This window comes from Colobus angolensis, unplaced genomic scaffold, assembly GCF_000951035.1.
Source record: "Colobus angolensis palliatus isolate OR3802 unplaced genomic scaffold, Cang.pa_1.0 Scaffold357, whole genome shotgun sequence".
In the NCBI taxonomy this organism is placed as follows: Eukaryota; Metazoa; Chordata; class Mammalia; order Primates; family Cercopithecidae; genus Colobus; species Colobus angolensis.
In genome coordinates, this window is record NW_012116899.1 from 1,133,900 (window position 1) to 1,154,823 (window position 20,924).

A 20,924-nucleotide genomic window follows, 5' to 3' on the forward strand; every position below is an offset into this window, starting at 1 on the left:
AAAAATTAGCTGGGTGTGGTGGCACACGCCTGTAATCCCAGCTACTATGGAGGCAGAGGCAGGAGAATCGCTTGAACCTGGGAGGCGGAGGTTGCAGTAAGCTGAGATTATGCCATTTCACTCCGGCCTGGCCAACATGGTGAAACCCCATCTCTACTAAAAATACAAAAAATTAGCCGAGTGCAGTGGCACATGCCTGTAATCCCAGCTACTATGGAGGCGGAGGCAGGAGAATCACTTGAACCCAAGAGGCAAATGTTGCAATGAGCCAAGATCGTGCCACGGTGCTCCACCTTGTCTACAGAGCGAGACTTCATCTCAAAAAAAACAAAACAAAACAAAACAATAATCAGGGATGTAGGCTCTGCTCAGGTCTGTGTCACTTCCTCTCTCCAGGACACCAAGCTGAACCCCATCCCTCGGCCCCCACCCCTTTCCCAACATCTGAGAACTGAGAAAGCAGATCAAATATTCTACTGCTATGTGTCCTTCAGGCCCTGTAGCAGCCTGGGGAACAGTCATAAGGACCTCAGTACTTGGATGTAAGACAAATTTTGTTCATTTGTTCATTTGTTTGTTCTTGAGACAGGGTCTTGGTCCATCGCCCAGGCCAGAGTGCAGTTGCGTGATCACGTCTCACTTCAGCCTTGACTTCCCAGGCTCAGGTGATCTCTCACTCTCACTTCAGCCTCCTGGGTAGCTGGGACTATCGGCATGTGTCACCAAGCCTGGCTAAACTTTTTATTTTTTGTAGAGAGGGGGTTTCACCATGTTGCCCAAGCTGGTCTCAACCTCCCGGGCTCAAATGATCTCCTGCCTTGGCCTCTGGAAGTGTTGGGATTCCAGGCATGAGCCACCGCGCCCGGCCATAAGACAAAGTTTTGTCTTTGAGTCCACCTAGTGTTCCCCTGGCTAAGATATGTGTCTTGCTTTCTTTCTGTAGTTGATTTCCTTCCCACCACTGCCCAGCCCACCAAGAAGTCCACCCCCAAGAAGAGAGTGTGCCGGTTACCCAGGCCAGCGACCCAGAAAGGTGAGTTCCCTATCCCTCTGCACCCTCAGAAACAAGGCAGACATCCTCTCGCCCTCCCTCCCTCCCCTCCTTCCTTCCCCAGGCACTTTCCAAGTGTTAACTCTAGAGCCTATCTCCCTGGCCCAAGCTAGGGTCAGAAAGGATGCTGAGTGTGACAGCAACTCACAGTTTCATGGGAGACAGACTTGTAAACTGCTACTGGACAAAGCTTAATGGAGGCTATCTCCACCCACACACCTGCACACACGAATGTCCACAGCTTCATTATTCATACTAGCCAAAAGTAGAAACTACCCAAACATCCACCAGCTAATGAATAGATTAACAAAATATGTTTGTTCATAATAAAGAATAAAGTGAAAGAAGCCAGTCACAAAACTCCATATACTATATGATTCCATGATTATGGAATATTCAGCATATGACCCTCTGTAGAGACAGAATGTAGATTGGTGGCTACCTAAGGCTGGGGGCTTGGGAAAGAAATGGGGAGTGATTCCTAATGGATATAAGATTTCTTTTTAAGGGAATTTAAATGTTCTAAAATTACATTATGGAAATGGTTGCACAACTCCATGACATTGTACACTTTAAACAAGGGGACTTTATATGTAAATTATAACTCAATAAAGCTGTTAACAAACAAAAAATCTACTCAAGGGGCCAGCACTTTAAACTTTTCCAGTTTTGGCCAGATGTGGTGGCTCACACCTGTAATCCCAGCACTTTGGGAGGCCAAGATGGGCAAATCACCTTGAGCTCAGGAGTTAGAGGCCAGCCTGGGCAACATGGTGAAAGTCTGTCTCTATGAAAATATTAAAAAATTAGCTGGGCATGGTGACACATGCCTGTAGTCCCAGCTACTCAGGAGGCTGAGGTGGATGCCTTGAGCCTGGGAGGTGGAGATTGAAGTGAGCCAAGATCCTGCCACTGCACTCCAGCCTGGGTGATAGAGCCAGACCCTGTTTCAAAAAAAAGGTTTCCAGTTTTAATACCTAACAGAGGACCTAATACATAGTATGTGCTTGTTCATGAATACATGCGTGTTTGCAAATGAACACATTTGCTTCTCTATGCTACACCAGACACCTCAGCTGGAGTGTACGCACACACACACACACACACAGACACACATGCCCACGCACACGCTTTCCTTAAACCCATCAGCCCAAACGTGTTTCTGGAAAAATACTGACCTCAGCCCAGCAAAAGCCATTGGTGACAAACAGAAAGCGCCATCTGCTGCTACCCAGAGAACAAACCACAAGCAGCCCCAGGAGCACTGCCTCGCACTGCTCAGTTTGCTTTGTCTTAAAAGTTTTAAGTACCAGAAATTATCGAGGAGGGTACTGAATAGGATCTGGGAGACCAGGGTGGCAAGCTGCCATCACATGAGGTCACAGGAAAAAGAAAATCAGAACCAATGTACAGAAGAGTCAAGTCTTAAGGAGCTTAAGAGTGACCTTATTTTATAAAGTCCCATGCCCTGACCCCTTCACCTAAATGATTTCAGGCAAACTACAATAAAAAGGATATAAAATGCAAATACAATAGAGCCACTAAGATGAGGGTGCAAGAACTGGCTGTGTACTACGGCTCTGGAGAACCCAGCAACATCAGTTTAAATAAAGGGAAGACCCCAAGTTGTATGGCACCCCAACCCTGGTGATAGAAAGAAACAACCTGGCACAAAAGAAGAAACCTTCATCCTAGTGCGAAATTCTAGGAGCCATCTGCCCCATTCATCTTCATGTAAGGACAGCTGAATGACAGCGCACTCAGTCATACTTTTATAAATAATGGCAAAAACAAAGAGCTTCAGATTTCTTGCATAATTTCTTTTCTTTCTTTCTTTTCTTTTTCTTTTTTTCTTTTTTTTTTTTTGAAATGGAGTCTCACTCTATTGCCCAGGCTGGAGTGGATTGGTGTGATCTCAGCTCATTGCAACCTCCGCCTCCCAGGTTCAAGTGATTCTCCCGCCTCAGCCTCTGGAGTAGGTGGGATTACAAGTGCCCACCACCAAGCTTGGCTAATTTTTGTATTTTTAGTAGAGGCAGGGTTTCATCATGTTGGCCAAGTTGGTCTTGAACTCCTGACTTCAGGTGATCCACCTGCCTTGGCCTCCCAAAGTGCTGGGATTACAGGCGTGAGCCACTGTGTCTGGCCTCTTGCATTGTTTCTTGTACCAACCCTCAGTAAAATCCCATGGCAAAATGCATACCAAACATTAATAGGTTATTAAGAATAACCCGGATGTGTGTGAAGGTGGCCAAGTGGAGTGGGGCTAAGGATGGGTGTGGGGAAAGTAGGTGGATGTTACACTGAGGAGAGCGGCCCTGGGTCAGTGTAGCCTAGTGGCAAGTCAGACAGGCCTAGGTCTGAATCTCTGTCTACTACTACCTGTACTATGAGACATTGAATAGGTGATTCAGCCTCTATGAACCTCTGTTTCCTCGTCTGTAAAACAGGGATGCAGGATTAAATGAGATGCAATTATACACCAGGCACTAAGAGCTTGTGGGGCATCCACACAGACCTCAAAGCCTGTTATCATGAATGAAACCCATAGGGCCACTAAGAAGGGGTCGCCCCTGAGGCTTAGGGCTGTTTCTGAGACAACACCCTTAAGTGCTGGGGGACCATTTCTAAACCACGGACTCAGGAGCAGAGTGCGAATCCGGAGCTCAGGAGACCCTGAGGCCCCAGCAAGATGAGGAAGGCTGGGCTGGGGGTGTCGCTGGTGTGGATCTGTCGAACAGCCCCTTACTCAAGCATGTTATTTGTGGCAGCAGCTTTTCCTGGAGAGTCACATTTTGGATGGGAGACAATGCTTCAGAGGAGACCTATAGCTACATCGCTGGCCTCCACAATGGTCTTAACCATGACCTCTTCTCAGGAAGGAGCCCTGCTGCCCTGTACATCCCTGTGACCTGCACCCACCTCCATTACAGTTTTTAAAAACTTAGTTGAGCCAGGTGCAGTGGCTCACGTCTGTAATCCCAGCACTTTGGGAGGCGGTAGGGGAGGGGTGCGGATCACCTGAGGTCAGGAGTTCGAGACCAGCCTGACCAACATGGCAAAACCCTGTCTCTACTAAAAACACAAAAATTAGCCAAGCATTGTGGTGGGCACCTGTAATCCCAGCCACTCAGGAGGCTGAGGCAGGAGAATTGCTTGAACCCAGGAGGCAGCGGTTGCAGTGAGCCAAGATCAAGCCACTACACTCCAGCCTGGGTGACAGAGCAAGACTCCATCTCAAAAAAACAAAAAACAAAAACAAAACCTTAGTTGAGATATAATTTGCATACTGCAAAGTTCACCCACTTTAAGCATACAAACTCAATGATTTTGGGTAAATTTACCAAGTTGTGCAATCATTACCATAATCTAGTTTTAGAAGGTTTCCATCACGCCAGTAAGATTCCCGGTGCTTGTTCACAGTTCATCCCCGTTCCCAGCCCCTGGCAGCCACTAATCTACCGTCTGCCTTTGCAGATTTGCCTCTCAGGGACATTTCGTAGAAGTGAAATCGCACACCATGGGCTCTTTCCTGCTTGACTTCTTTCACTTAGCACCATGTTTTGAGGTTCATCCAGGTTGGGGGAACAAATAGGAGGTGAGAGGGAGCCCAGCAGATGCCCTCAGCATCTCAGAGGGGCCACTCATCCAGCCTCCCACCCAGTGTGTGAATCTCTTCTCCACATCCCAGCCATCCAGCCTTGGCTTGTTCCCCTCCAGCGACAGTGGGCTCCCTCCCGTGTAGCAGCCTCCTCCCTTCCCTCCCACACCTTTCATGCCCTCATGCAGCTGAGGTGGGACCCGCAGGGGGTTGGAACTCAAAGGATCTGTGTCCACACCCTGGTCCTGCATTTTAGTAGCTGGGTGACCTTGGGCATATAATTTAACCTTTTTGAATCTTGTTTTTTTTTTTGAACTGTGAGATGAGATAAAAATAATGGCAAGCCGGGTGCAGTGGCTCACTCCTGTAGTCCCAGCACTTTGGGAGGCCAAGGCAGGCAGATCATGTAAGGTCAGCAGTTTGAGACCAGCCTGGCCAACATGGTGAGACCCGTCTCTACTAAAAATACAAAAATTAGCCGGTCATGGTGGCGGGTGCCTGTAATCCCAGCTACTAAGAAGGCTGAGGCAGGAGAATCACTTGAACCCAGAAGGTGGAGGTTTCGGTGAGTCAGCCCAGATCTCGCCATTGCATTCCAGCCTGGGCGACAAGAGCAAAACTCTGTCTCAAAAAAATACAAAAATTAGCCGGTCATGGTGGCGGGTGCCCATAATCCCAGCTACTAAGAAGGCTGAGGCAGGAGAATCGCTTGAACCCAGAAGGTGGAGGTTTCGGTCAGTCAGCCCAGATCTCGCCATTGCATTCCAGCCTGGGCGACAAGAGCAAAACTCTGTCTCAAAAAATAAAATAAATAAATAAATACAAATAAAAAATTGCCAATACCTTTCTTCCTCACAAGATGGGAGTTTGTATTTAGTATGTACTTAGCACATACGTATTCAGTAAAAATTCTCTCTCTTCCTTGACATCCACAATGCTTTCTGATTTTCCGAACCTCAAGCCCAAATCTGCAGCCTTGCCCTTTCACCCATGGGCCCTGGCTCTGCCCCTCAGCTACTCAAGGGACCAGCCACAGGGGCCTGAAGGGTGTCAGAGAAGGATTTGGGGCATTGATAGTGTAAAGTGTGCTGTTTAAATAGCACACAAAATGGACAAAGGAACAGATAGTCAACTCATAGAAGAAAAATCATACAAGTTCCCAATATATGAAAATAGGCCAAAGGTCATAAGTAATGAGGGAATTTAAGTGAAATAACATTTTCCCCCACTTGACAGGAAAAAGTAAAACATTTTGATGATATCAATGGTCAGCAGGGTGCACTATTGGTGGGTGGGGACGGAAGTCAGTGCCACCTTTTAGGGAGGCATTTGACAGTATCTGTCACAATTTAAAATGGGCAAAGTCTGTGGTTTAGTAGCTCCCGTTCTCAGTATTTACCTCAGGAAGGCATCTCTGTAAGGAAATACACACGATGTTTTCTGCAGAGTTATTTGTAAAAGTAAAACACAGGAAACGACAAAAAATGCCCACTGATGACGAGTAACTCATGATACATCCATACTGTCAGATGTTACTCTGCTGGAAAAAAGAACACATTAAGTGAAGGAAAAAAGGCACATTGAAAAAGTGAAGGTACAAAAGAACAATTTGTACAGTATAATCTGCTGTATATATTTTAAAATACTATATGTATTTAAGGCCAGGCATGGTAGCTCACACCTGTAATCCCAGCACTTTGGGAGGCCAAGGCGGGTGGATCACTTGAGGCCAGGAGATCAAGACCATCCTGGCCAACATAGTGAAACTCCATCTCTACTAAAAATACAAAAATTAGCCGGGCATGATGGTGAGCACCTGTAATCCCAGCTACTTGAAAGGCTGAGGCAGGAGAATCACTTGAATCCCCAGAAGGCGGAGGTTGCAGTGAGCCAAGATTGTGCCACTGCGCTCCAGCCTGGGCAACAGAGTGAGATTCTGTGTCAAAACAAACAAAGAAACAAACAAATACACCCTATATATATCTATAAAAATTACATAGGCATGGAAAGAGAAAGTTACTAAATTATTAATGGTGATTAATTCTGTGAAAGAGCAAAGATGTCAGGGAGCACTCTAATCCTATATTTAAATTTCTTACAATGAAAATATATTCAGCTATTTCTTGTGAAATTAAAAGTTTTAAACATAAATAGTAAAAGACTCATTACCAGGAATAAAAATTATCTACCTCTTAAAAATTTGGATGTGGGACATGAAATTTTATATATAAAATGATTTCAATGATGTTTAAAGTGCTTACAAAGACAAATGACCGGACATGGTAGCTCACGCCTGTAATTCCATCACTTTGGGAGGCCAAGGTGGGTGGATTGCTTGAGGCCAGGAGTTTGAGACCAGCCTGGCCAACATGGTAAAACCCTGTCTCTTCTAAAGATACAAAAATTAGCCAGGCATGATGGCACACACCTGTAATCCCAGCTACTCGGGAGGCTAAGAACGAGAATCGCTTGAACCCAGGAGGCGGAGGTTGCAGTGAGCTGAGAACACGCCACTGCACTCCAGCCTGGGTGACGGAGCAAAACTCTGTCAAAAGAAAAAAAAAAAAAAAGACTTGAGGAAAAATACATTATATCAAAATGCAAATAGTGGTATTCTCTGGGAGGTGGGACTTCCAGTTGATTTTTTTCCTCCTTGTATTTTTCTGCGTGTCTTATGCAGAAAAATGTTCAGTGTTGAACACATGTCACGTGTGTTTTTTCCAGGCCCACTTTGTAGCCCCATCACCCTCGGCCTGCTGGTGGCTGGCGTTCTGGTTCTGCTGGTTTCCCTGGGAGTGGCCATCCACCTGTACTGTGAGTTGTCTCCTCTTGGGTCATCGGGTGTCCCTGTTTGTTGTTTGAAGTGTTCCTGGGATACTTTCTTCTCTAGGGGAGCAGAGCAGGTGGCAGCCTGGTGGGAATGTGCCTCAGAGAACCTATGGTATTTCTGGAGGTCGTTCTTGACCTGGGGCTACGCAGCCAAAACCAAAGACCACCCTGTCCCTGGAGTCAGACAAACCTGGGTTTGAGTGCAATGTGGCTATTTCCCGATCCAGTACCCTGGTCTCTCTGAGCCTTGGCTGCCTCAGATGGGCGTAGGATATTACCTACCTCCCAGAGTTGCTGCTTGTAAATTCCTGCCCCAAATGCCTGGCACCCGGCATGTGTCAGTAAGTGGGAACTCATGTGAGCAGTTGAGACCAAAGCCCAGTGCCCAGAAAAGATTGCCTATGAGGTTTGTGTTGCATTGCTGAAAGCTAGAAATCCTCTCTATGCCACCGATATTGATGAGGCTGTCGGAAACTCAGAAATGACTGCTGCTCCCAGCCACCCCAGAGACGGGACTGTCTCCTTCTATGGCCCCCACCCCAAGCTCTGCATAGCACTGGGTTCACAAGAAAGACGGGGAGCCGGAGGAGAGGCGCATGGCTGCCCTAGAGCCCAGAGCCCAAAGTCTACCCCGGTTCTTCAGCTCACCTGTGCCACTTCGAGCAAGCCCCTTCCCCTCTTTGTGCTTCTATAAAATGGGCAGGTGGGACAGCAGGGGCATGAACTAGATCAGTGGCTCTTAACTTTTGTAGGTCACAGACCCCTTTGAACATACGATGAAAATAATGGACCTCTCCCCACAGAAATGTACCCAGGTGCATACTTTTGCCTACAAATTCTTCCCCACAAAGGGATCAATGTACTCCATTCTAAGAACCCCATAAATTTCAGTGGCTTGCAAACTCTTTTGATCAAGGAAGGACCTCATTGGCAAAATATTTTGAAGCACATTTAGTAATATGCGTAAAATATTAAATAAGCGAATACAGCAGCAATTGGCTGGATTTACTTATTTAATATATTATGTGTGTTATGTTATTAAATGTATGTTATTAAATATGCTTCAAAAATAAAAAGTAAGCTGGATATAGGGGCAAGCGCCCATACTCAAGAGGCTGAGGAGGGAGGATCACTTGAGCCCAGGAGTTCAAGTCTAGCCTAGACAACATAGTAGGACCGCATTCCTAAAAAAAATAAAAATAAAAATAAAAAGTAATAAAGGCTGAGATGCAAATGTAAATAGATATGCTTTTATGTTCCTCCTAACTCCCAATGGGAAATCTCACCCTGTGAGTGCACTTGCCCAAGCCTGAGACTGCCTGTGTGTGGGAACTTTCGTGTCTGACCTGCTGTGAAGGGCGAGCAGGTATGTTTAAAGACACAGACTCTGCGGCTGATTAATTGAGTTTGAATTCCAGCTTTCCCACTTACTAGCTGCATGACTTTGGGCATGTTATCCGGTAACTCACTCACTCTGTGTCTCAGTTGCTCCACATATTAAATGGAGATCTTAAAAGTAGTATCCAACTCAGGTTTTCAGTAAGCATTAAGGGGATTAAAATGTGTAAAGTGTTTGGGCCAAGGTCTGGGACCAGGGAGGTGGGCTGAGGTGTCACCTGCCCCTGTGACCATCCTACCTGGCCTCTGGGGCTCAGTGCCGTGACCCACAGCCCACACTGACTGTCGCCCTTGCTTTCCTCTTCCAGGCCGGCGGAGGAGAGCCCGGCTTCGTTTCATCAAACAGTAAGTGTGTGACCTGGGCGTGGCCCTGGGTTCCTCAGCCCCAGCTGCAGCTTGCAGCCTCTATCTGCAGCAAGGAGCCAAAGTCAGACCTCGTCTTCCAAAGATCATAGACTCGGCCAGACATGGTAGCACACACCTGTAGTCCCAACTACTCAGGAGGCTGAAGCAGGAGGATCACTTGAGCCCAGGAGTTTAAGGCTGCAGTGAGCTATGATAGTACCACTGCACTCCAGCCTGGGCAACAGAGTGAGACCCCATCTAAAAGAAAAGTCACACACTGTATAAATAGATGGGATGATAGAATTCAGGAACCGAAGAGATAACCTAAACAAACAAACAAACAAAAACCTGACCAATAACTTAAATGTATTTCAAGAACATTCTTAGCTCTCCTGAGGAGAGCAATCAGACTTTGCATGCACAGAATACTACAGGGTATCCCAAACTCATCCCATCTGTTATTTCATCCCACCTACTATTTCATCCCCCCTATTATTTCATCCCCTTGGTTCTGTGTGAGATAAGGGGTTATCACCCTCATTTTACAGATAAATGGAGAGACTACTGGAATCGGATTTGAAGACCAGCCTCTTCCACCAGCCATTGCTTTCCTTCCCTAGGAGCTGCCTTTGTCCCACCTGCTGCCCTCGACCCCATCTGGGTCCCAGGAGTTGGCAGAGTCACATTACACTCTTGGGACCCACTGAGCTGAGACAGCTCCTATACTTTCCCTGGGCTGGGCCGGGACCTTTAGTGGTGGCCATTTAACCACCACTTTTGCAAGTTGCTTTGCCCTGGTAGGGCAGTGACATTATGTACTTGGCCTTTCATGAGGCTGTTGGAAGCCATCGTGGGCCGGGGCAGCATTCCTGCATTTGATTTTTGTTCCTCAAAACAGAGACTGTTTCACATCTGCTTATCCAGTTAATTACATTTGATCCTCAGAGCAACCCTCTCTATATAGAAATGTTTGGGGGAGCAAAAGTACATACCTCTAAATTGGAGAGGGCAACAGGGTCTCTTGCTCGAGAGCTCTGGCTTTAGGCGGAGACAGAGTTGGGTTTGAATCCCATCTGCCAGTCACCAACCATGTGACAGTCAGCGAGTCACTTTACCTCGGTAAGCCTCGGATTTCTCATCTGTAAAATGAGCTAACAGTGCCAATCTCACGGTCAGTGTGAGGACTCTCTGGGGTATTATCCTTAAAGCATGTGGCCCCAGGCCCCTGGAGTCAGAGCACAAACTCAAGTCACTTCAGTGAATTCAACTCTGCAAGTGCAACAACGGACAAATAAAATGTACTTTTAAATACTCTAAAATGGTAAATAGCCACATACATCCATATTATGATATGCTCTGCATTGTTGTACACATTATATTTATATCGAGAGTTGCTTAAACATGCCTGCTGGATTTTATGGGCAATTTTCAATGATATTTTAATTGTGTACAATTTTCACCTTGTGTGTTGGATTTAGACGCTGCCCCCTACCCAAGAGATAATAACTTGAGTATAGCTGTCTCAGGCCAGACCTCTAGAAAGTTCCATTCAAGGCCACGTGCAGTGGCTCACTCCTGTAATCCCAGCACTTTGGGAGGCCAAGGTGGGCAGATCGCCTGAAGTCAGGAGTTTGAGACCAGCCTAGCCAACATGGTGAAACCCCATCTCTACTAAAAATACAAAAAATTAACTGGGCGTGGTGGCAGGCACCTGTAATCCCAGCTACTCTGGAGGCTGAGGCAAGAGAATCACTTGAACCCAGGAGGCAGAGGTTGCAATGAGAAGAGATCGCGCCATTCCGCTGCAGCCTGGGCAACGAGAGTGAAACTCTATCTCAAAAAGAAAAAGTTCCACTCAAAATCTCTCCTATGGTGACCTTTCATGTAAAATAAGTCCCTCTCTGGGTACTAACTGTGGTCTGGGTCTGTCCCCATCCCTTCATTTTAACTTGCTCCCTAGTGATCTGATGCCAGTTTTGGGGGTGCTGGATGCAGGACCTCATGCTTTCGCAAGCCCAGGATCAGCTTGAGGCAGGGAAGGGGCACTGGGTGGTCATGGGGGGACCCTGAGCCCTTCTCACTCTCTTCGTTTCAAACAGATACTCTTTTCTATTGTCTGGGTTTACACTTACCTGTAACATGTCATTTGAACAAAAGGGTTTGTGACTTTTAAAAAGTTTGAAAAGCACCTCTGGTTTTCCTCTCATGATCCAGGCACGGAGGAAGTAGCCCCTGGTGCTCACAGATTTGAGTTGCGATTTGAGGTACTTGTTCCCCAGCCTCTAATTGTCCTTAGAAAATCATCCCACCCGCAGGTTAATTTCTTCTGGCCCCTTGATATAAATTTGTGATTCTCTTAGGTTATCTTAGAGGTACTACAGGAAGTAATGCAATTCAAAGCCAGGGTTCTTTGAGCTGCAGATTTGTTTTGTTTTGTTTGTTTGTTTTTTAGCCTTAACAATCTTTTTAATGACTAACATGGGCCCTAGAAACATACTAACAAAAAACTCGGCCCCAGGCCACTTGGAGTAGAACTCTGCATTCTCATTTGCCATTTGTCTCTGTTACAGGAAATTCAATATCGTTTGCCTGAAAATACGTGGTTTCACAACTTGCTGTTGTTTTCAGGTTTTACAAATGAGCAGAGAATACGGTTTTGGTGTCCTGCTACAAAAAGACGTCGGTCAGTAACGAGCACGATGTGGAAAAAGGAGAGAGGGGACACATTCGACCCTGGAGAGTTCGCTGGCTACTGAAGCTGCCTGCTTTTCACTGCTGCAAGGCCTTTCTGTGTGTGACGTGCATGGGAGCAACTTGTTCGTGGGCCATCGGGAATACTAGGGAGAAGGCTTCATTGCCCCCAGGGCACTTCACACAGTGTGCTGGAGGGCTGAGTAAGAAAAGCCGCCTATGCCACCGCTTCCAGCTCCTGAGCCTTCCCTGAGCTGAGACCTATAGTGGTGGCTGTTCAGCCACCATCTTTGCAAGTTGCTTTGCCCTGGTAGGGCAGTAACATTGGGTCCTGGGTCTTTCATGGGGTGATGCTGGGCTGACTCCCTCTTGGTCTTTCCAGGCTGGGGCTGACCTTCCTCACAGAGAGGCCAGGCGCAGGTTGGGAATGAGGCTTGCTGAGAGGGGCTGTCCAGTTCCCAGAAGCCATGTCAGTCTCTGAGGGCTTCCTTTGGGGCTGGGAACTTGTGGGTTTGAGCATAGGAGTTCACTTCGTCTTCCATTTGTAAGTTTCTCAGCTCCCATTTCTACTCTCCCATGGCTTAATTCTTCTTTCATTTTCTGCTCTTTTTATACAAATGTCTTAGTTGTACAAATAAAGTCCCAGGTTAAAGATAACAAACGGCTCCTGTGACATAAATGTGTAGAAGCCCATCTACAGCAAAGACATCAATGCTCAGTGGAACAGAAACCATAAGGATAAAATTTGTACATCCTCCTGTTAACCTGAGATCCTCATTTGCCCAACATTGTAGGTGTAGAGAGTCCTAGAGAGGCTAGGAAGTGCCCAGGGCACCCAGAGCCAGGCTTCAGGTGCCTCAGGCCCATCTCCCGGCCCACTCCCAAGCTGAACTAGCACTTGTTCATTTCTACCATGGGATGAACCCCAGGGATCCCTGGCCTCAAGTCAGGTACCAAAGAGAAGGTAGGAGGCATGAGGGGTTCTGTCACATGTCCCTTCATTTTCTTATTGATTCTTAGCCTTAACTGTTGGACAAGGAAAAAGCAAGGAGAAAGTGCTGAGCAGGAGTGGAGAGTGGAGAGCAGGACCTCGTCCCTGGGTTTGAAAAAGTGCCTGAATCCCATCTTAGCCGCCCCCTACCTAAGCTTTAGCAGCCTAGGAGCTATTGCACCATAAAACACCACAACCTGAGGCTGCATTAACAGAAGTACCATGTCCAGGGCCAACGAGAATCCCATCTCACCTGCTTTTCCTGGCCAGCTCAAAGAAGGACATTGACAAATCAGGTTATGTTCAGAGACCTGTGGCAGCCACAGAATGTAAGAAATGTTACAAAAAAAACAGGAAAGGAAAGACAACCTGGGGAGGGGTAGTGTGGCCTTCTCCGGGCATCTGGGGTGCGGTCGCAGCAGAACGAGATGTGGTGGGTGGAGTTAGAAGGGCATAGATGCAGTGTTACTGGAAGGAGGGCCTTGAGTGTAAGTTGTCCAGGTCCTTGGCGTTTTGAACAAAGAATTGGACAAAACACACAAAGTCACAAAGGAATAAAAGCAGCAAAAGCAGGAATTTATTGAAGTGTGAAAGCACTCCCCAGGGTGGAAGTGGGCCCTAAGCAGGCGGCCCATGGTCCCAATTGCAAGGTTTTCTGGGTCTTAAGTACCCCTTTTGAGGTCCCTGTCAGCTACCCCTTATCTAGATGAAGGATTTGGTCCGTGGCTAATGAAAGGCTGAGGTGAATTGACGCCCTATGTGGATGAAGGGATGACCCAATGGCTTGTGGTCAATCCAGGGCAGTCTCCCTTTCCGTCTGAGATAAGGTGGAAGCGGGAGGGTTGTAGAGAGAGTAGCCTTTGATCCTTGGTTACTCAGTGTGTGGAGATGGGATTTTTCCTTTTGGTTTACGTTAATTGGTCTTAGATGGCCTGCCTCCAGACCCAGGTGTTTTCCTTTTGATCCAGCTTTGAGAAATCAGCACAAATTGGCCTCAAGATTCCCTGTCCCCAGACGTAGGTGTTTCTCCTTGATTCAGCACGAATTGGCCTTAGATTCCCTGCCCCCAGAACCTAGTCTTCTGCCTCAGCAGGAGGTGCTCAAAAGAAGCAAAAGCTCTGCCTATCAGCTCTGAGGACAAGGGACAGGCTGCCTTCCAAGGCTGAGGAGAGGGGTGAAAGAATTGGGGTCAGCTGGACCACACTCTGCTAGGGTTCATGTTTCAGGTGGGCTCCTCATCCAGACCATCACAAATAAATAAGAGACTAAGGCCTGCAGTGCACGCGGTCTGCCCTCTTGAAGGCTCACACCCAGTGCGCAGCGGAAGTAAGAACAGGCCGCAAGGTCTCTTGTCCCACTGCAGGCTTTGAAATTTGACCGTCTCCCTGCTGCTGTCTTTGCAATTGCATGTACTTGTTTGCAAGTTCTCATGGGGCTGGGCTGGGGGTAGGGGTGGTTTGCGCTCCTCCGTCAGTTTTCTGTGCAGCAGGCACCTGCCAAAGCGGGTTCAGCTCTGGCTGCCCAGGGAGCTAGAGCAGGCTAGGCTGCCAATGGCAGGGGCTGTGGTGAGAAGGTCTGCACCCAGCACCTGACTTTTGTTTTGAAGAAGGAACTGAGCTGCTACTACATTGTATAGGGCCGTTATGATGAAATATGCCCCCCAAACTCCATCCAGCTGTCTTTTGACTACCAATTCCACTGTTGGCATTTATCTAAAAGAAACACATCAAAAAGTGGCACACACAAAGAAATACTCATCAGATTGTTCCTTCTAGCGCTGCTTACTAGCTAAAAATGGGAAATAATCCAAATGTTCATCAAAAGGGACTGCTCAGATAAATTCAGATATAGTCTAATAAGGGGGTTTAGGCAACTACTAAGGAATGAGCTAGATCCATATATGCTGGTATCAAATGATGGTTATGGTAAATGCATGTATTTTTAAAACATCTGTAATAGATTATTCTTAATACAATACATGGTGCAATATGTGGTCACTGTTAAAATTCAAGCACAGGAGAAAACAAGCAAAACAAATATATGTTGTTAGAAGTTAGGATACAGTTACCCTTAGTCCAGTGGTGGGTCATTAGGAGGGAGCATGAGGTTTGAAGGTGAGCGTTTCTGCTTCTCAGTCTGGGAGTCACTTGTATGAGTGTGTTTCATTAGAAAAAGTCGTCAAGCTGTACACTTGGACATGTTGACTTTATAGCTATGGATATAGATGTAAAGTCTACTTCAAGAAAGAGAGTTTTTTAAATCCAAGTACAGAACATTGTAGAAATGTGTAAACTTGGTATTTGGAAGTTTCTTCAGCCAGCACATGGGATGACAGCTTACGCCTGTAATCCCAGTACTTTGTAATCCCACACTGAATGATCACTTGAGCTCAGGAGTTTGAGAGCAGCCTAGGCAACACTGCAAGACCTTGACTCTACAAGAAAATTTAAAAATTTTCCAGGGCACAGTGGTGCTTGCCTGTAGTCCCAGCTATTAGGGAGGATGAGGTGGGAGGATCTCCTGAGTCCAGGAGTTTGAGACTGCAGTGAGCTGTGATCATGCCACTGCACTCCGGCCTGGGCAACAGAGCGAGACCTTGTCTCAAAAATAAATTTTTTCTAAAAAAAGCTTCCTGTTTTTTTTCTTCCCATATTTTTTAAAACATAAAATTGAAATCTTGCGAATATAATACATAACATAGAGAATATAGAAAATTAAATCTTCTAATATTGTTCTGCAGATTTGATCTTTCTTCTCTAATAATAAATCAAGGCCTCTGGGTATATTTGTTTGGATATGTACAGGAAAAGGTCTGTAAGGATTTACTCTCAGCTGTTAATGGCAGTTACTCTGGGGAATTTTCACTTCTGCTTTCTACAGTTCCTTGTGTTAATTTTTACATCATGTATTACTTTTGTAGTTGGAGAAAAAGCAATTAAAAGTTTGGAAAAAAGAACCTCTGGCCATTGTTATAATAAGAAATTGGAATCAACACAAATATCCACCAATGAAAGATTTATTCATAAATTTTAAAAATCTGAACCGTGGAAATCATGGTGAGGCAGGTCTGAGGTAGCCAGACAGCACAGTCTGGGTCTTTACCAGCTGCAGACTTTGGGCGAACTACATTTCCAAGTGCATTTACTTGTGTGGAAGTTCATATGGGGCTGGGCTAGTGGCAGGGGTGGTCTGCACTCCAGCAACCTTGGGTGAGCCTGGGTTCTCTGCCCTGAAGGAGAACATCTATAGTACTTCCCTTTCTGTGTTTTTCCGTGGACCTTAATGGGTCTGGGAGAAGCACTGGTGTTCCCCCCTCCCCCCATCCCCTTCCTCTCAGTGGGAAGTAGCCTGCAGGTGTGGAGCCCACCAGGGCCTGTTCAAAAGAAGAAGGGGGTCCTACACCACCCCATCCCTTTCATCCTTACTCATCCCCGCCCCCGCCCCGCAGTTTGTGTCTCTACCTGTAGGAAGTGGGCAACTTGTTTTCAGAAAGTGATCCCCGACCCCGCGTGGGCTGCAATGCTGATCCGAATCTATCACCCAGTCAAAGGGAAAGACAGAAAGAGCCCTGTCTTCAGAGGCCTTCCAAGGTTGTGGAGGGCAAAAGATATTTCCTCTGTCGCTTCTTGGGAAACCTCCTTCAATGCGTCACTGACACTCCTGGAGCACCGTGAGTCACCGGTTCCTGGAGGCCTTCCAGTTACATAACTCAGACAGAAGGAAACCATATTCCCCAGCCCCGCATTGGTTTGAGATTCACAGAAATATGCATGACACGTGTGATTCCTGTAAAGCTGAAAGCAGAGGCACTGAAAAAGGCACTTACATCCTGCACAGTACTGTTGGCTTTCCTGGATCCTGTTTTTCCTGTTAGTTTACTGCCTTTCACATGAGAGTACCCTTTTAAGAGCTTTGCTTAGACTTCTAAATTTGAGAGGAAACCATGTCCATTCCTTTAGGTAATTTTGCTGTTGTTGTTTGAGACAGGGTCTCGCTCTGTCACCCAGGGTGGAGTGCAGTGGCGCACTCATGGCTCACTGCAACCTCTGTCTCCCGGGCTCAAGCGATGCTCCCACCTCGGCCTCCTGAGTACCTGGGACTATGGGCATGCACTACCACACCTGGCTAATTTTTTATATTTCTGGTGGAGACGGGGTTTCCCCATGTCGCCCAGGCTGGTCTTGAAATCCTGGGCTCAAGCAATCCATCCGTCTCGGCCTCCCAAAGTGCTGGGATTACAGGAATGAGCCACAGCACCTGGCCTTTTCATGCATTTTTAATTGTAGACCATTTTCACTCCTGTGCCCATTTATGACTGAACTAATACCCACAACTCCGCACTCAATTCTTCTCTTCCTTGGGGGGTGGGGTGTGTGTGTGTACAGTGCTCTGTTGCCCAGGCTAGTGTGCAGTAGCGCCGTCATGGCTCACTGCAGCCTTGACCTCCCTGACTCAAGTGAGTAGCTGGGACTACAGGTGTGCACCAGCATGCCCACTTATTTTTTTATTTTTTATTTTTAGTAGAGATGAGGTCTCGCTATGTTGCCCAGGCTGGTCTAAATTCCTGAGCTCAAGCGATCCTCCTACCTTAGCCTCCCAAACTGTTGGGATTACAGGCATGAGCCACCATGCCCAATCCCTTAAGTTTCTTGATGCCAGTTCAAATCTATTTGGGGAAACGTCTGTGTGCTCAGCCAGCCCTGTGCTGGGACTAGGAGTGCAGCATAGCCAGGACAGACATAGTTGGGTCCCCAGGGCTCGCAGTCTTGCTTAGAGCCTCTAGGCCTCAGTTCCTCCCTACTAGCTCAGGGACAAGGCCTGTGGGGGTCCTCTGGCTCTTTCCTGCCAGCTGTACAGGTCAGTCCTAAGCCTGAGGCCAGAATTGAAATGAATGAATGAACAAAGCAAAAGGCTCAGATAGAAGGTCCTTAGGCCCCCACAAGCTGGGAGCACAGCCCAGCACCTCCCCTGCTGGCTACCCCGCCCACCCACCCACCTTTCTGTGCTCCTTAAGGCTGTGAGGACCACTCAGGATGTTTACTCTGCCAAGTACAATGGACAATCCCCTTAGAGAACCAAGTTCAACAACTCAGATCTCAATCAGGCACGTGTTTCAGGCACTAAAGATTTGGCTCAGAAGCTGTCCCTAACCCCACAGGCTTTCATTCTCATGGCCAGGGGGACACAGACCCAAGGCTGGCACTTGCATGGCTCCGAGAGTGAATGGCCTCAGTGCCTCACTGGCTGCAGCCTCGTGTCAGCCCTGGACAGACCAGAGAAAGACCCGGGTGATGCCAACACAAGCAGAGGGCCTGGATTGCCTTCTCAAAAAAGTTGTGTTTGTCTGGGAGTGGAGTTCACAGCCTCTCACAGATTTTGTGGAGGTCTCTGCGGTTGGGTGAGGGCAAAGTTACGAGGGGAACATGTGAGGTGGTGTTGGCGGAGGGGTGGAGGCCCCTCTTCCCCACACACCCCTCCCCAGCACCCCTTCAGCATCCTGCGAGCCTGAAGCTGCCTGCTGGGCCAGGCCTGCTGTCTGGGCAAGCCCAGGCCAGGTAAAAGGGAGGCCATGACTCCCACCCCTCCACCCTCACCTCAGCCTCAGCCAAGTTTGGGGGACATGGGGAGGGGAGAGCAACAGTAAATGTGATCAGCACAAAAAGTGGGCCTGACTTCAGATCACGAAGGCTCTAGCTGGGCCAGGGCAGAAGATGGAGCTTGGGTTGACCCCCTTCTATCCGAGTACCTACACTGCAGCCACACTGATGCTTCTGGTTTGGGAACAGGAAGGTAGGGCAGCTTCCACAAGACAAGCAGACTTTGGCTGAAGTTCTTTTGTGGGCCCTGCTCAAAGCCCACCTCCCTAGAAACTCAGAAAGCCAGGTCGGGTGGTCTACCTTGTGGTGTAGGGGAAGAGGGAGGAGAGAAGAAAGGGTCACAGGGGCTCAGACAAGAGCTAGTGCTCACTCTGGCAGTTCCATCTTCCTCCCTCAGGAAGTCCTCCAGCCCCACCCAGCACAGAAAAGAGCTTATCAATGGGAGATGGAGTAATACTGTCGAGCTTTTATCTGCATAATTTCAGAGTGCGCCTGTGTGTGCTTCTGTGTGTGGCAGGCAATCAGTTTGGTGGGGAGGGTACAGGGGAACGTTTGTCTTTTTTTCTTCTTTTTGAGACAGAATCTCACTCTGTTGCCCAGGTTGGAGTGCAGTGGCACGATCTCGGCTCACTGCAACCTCCGCCTCCCGGGTTCAAGCGATTCTCCTGCCTCAGTCTCCTGAGTAGCTAGGATTACAGGCATGCACCATCATGCCTCCCTAATTTTTGTACTTTTTAGTAGAGATGGGGTTTCACCATGTTGGTCAGGCTGGTCTCGAACTCCTGACCTCATGATCCTCCCGTCTCAGCCTCCCAAAGTGCTGAGATTTCAGGTGTGAGCCACCGTGCCTTGCCTGGAACATTTGTCTTATACATTTTTCCTAGTCATTGTGACATACAAGGCTCTTCAATGGACAACTATCCCACATTCAAGCCTGGTCAGATGCTCCTGATGGTAACTCCAAACCTCCCCACCCTCTCCCCTGCACTGCTTTTAATATCCAAGCTCAGTTAAGACCTTTGTGTGTATCTGCGTCTAAGAGAGGAAGACTGATTCACATGTTCTCATTTCTTCTGCTATGACCTCTACACCAAAATATTTTTCATAGCATGAGTTATGACCCTTACATGGTTAAGCATACATCTTCCAGAAAAATAATAATCTGTCATTTGCATACAAATGTCACTGAGTAAGTGAAAATGTAAAACAGCGATGCTACTCACTGCGGAAAGCTTGGGGCCAAGGGCACGCAGGTGTTGCTGATGCTGTGATAAGCGCTGCAGCCTCGTGGAAAACAGGGGGGCACCATCTAGTAGCGTTTAACGTGAATCAGGGACTGTCACTCAGCACTCCTGGGAATTAGTCCCCGGGAAAGAAGAAGAATCATTGTATCAGAATAAATACACAAAGATGATTCTATCAATATCGTTTGGGAAAAATAAAAATAAGAAACAATCCCAGGTTAATCAATAGGGAATCATTTAATAAGTTACTGTCTATCTACACCCAAAAATATCATGTAGCCATCAAAAGAATGACTTAAAAAGAATGATTTGGCCAGGCACGGTGGCTCATACCTGTAATCCCAGCACTTTAGGAGGCCGAGGTGGGCAGATCACGAGGTCAGGAGTTACAGACCAGCCTGACCAATATGGTGAAACCCCATCTCTACTAAAAATACAAAAGTTAGTCAGGCATGGTGGTGGGTGCCTGTAATCCCAGCTACTCAGGAGGCTGAGGCAGGAGAATCGCTTGAACTCAGGAGATGGAGGTTGCAGTGTGCCAAGATTGTGCCATTGCACTCCAGCCTGGGCAACAGAGCAAGACTCAGTCTCAAAAAAGCAAAAAAGAGAATGATTTGCCAGCCTGGGCAACAAAGCAAGACCCTGTCTCTACCAAAGAAATAGCCAGGCATGGTGGTACATGCCTACAGTCCCAACTACTTGGAAGGCTGAGGCCGTAGGGTCACTTTAGTCCAGAAGTTTGAGGTTACAGCAAGCCACTGCATTCCAGCCTGGGCAACAGAGCAAGGCTCTGTCCCCACTGCCCCCCAAGAAAAGGAAGGAAGAAAGGAAGGAAAAAGGAAAGGAAAGGAGGAAGGAATGAAGGAAGGAAGGAAGGAAGGAAGAAAGGAAGGAAGGAAGGAAGGAAAAGGAAGAAAGAGAGAAAGGAAGGAAAAGAAAAAGGGAGGAAGGGTGGAGGGGAAAGGGTGAGAGAGAGTGGGAGAGAGAGAGAAGAGGAAAGGAGAGGAGAGGAGAGGAGAGGAGAGAAAAGGGCCAGGTGTGGTGCCTGACACCTGTAATTTCAGCACTTTCGCAGGCCAAGGCAGGCGATCACCTGAGGTCAGGAGCTTGAGACCAGCCTGGTCAACATGGCAAAATTCTGTCTCTACTAAAAATACAAAAATTAGCTGAGCATGGT

At 47.4% G+C, this 20,924-nt stretch overlaps 1 protein-coding gene across 4 annotated transcripts in view; it reads left to right on the forward strand.

The window, feature by feature from the left end:
* CD8B (CD8b molecule) overlaps positions 1-20,924 on the forward strand; it is a 52,472-nt gene that overhangs the window by 13,054 nt on the left and 18,494 nt on the right. The window contains exons 2-5 of one of the 4 annotated variants that reach the window (XM_011953114.1): positions 944-1,033; positions 7,377-7,466; positions 9,188-9,224; positions 11,853-12,572. In XM_011953114.1, coding sequence (XP_011808504.1) covers positions 944-1,033; positions 7,377-7,466; positions 9,188-9,224; positions 11,853-11,865 — 230 coding nt within the window. In that variant the 3' untranslated portion in view covers positions 11,866-12,572. Of the gene's footprint in view, positions 1-943; positions 1,034-7,376; positions 7,467-9,187; positions 9,266-11,852; positions 12,573-20,924 lie in introns of those variants that run through there. The other 3 variants (XM_011953116.1, XM_011953113.1, XM_011953115.1) reach the window with 3 other exon arrangements.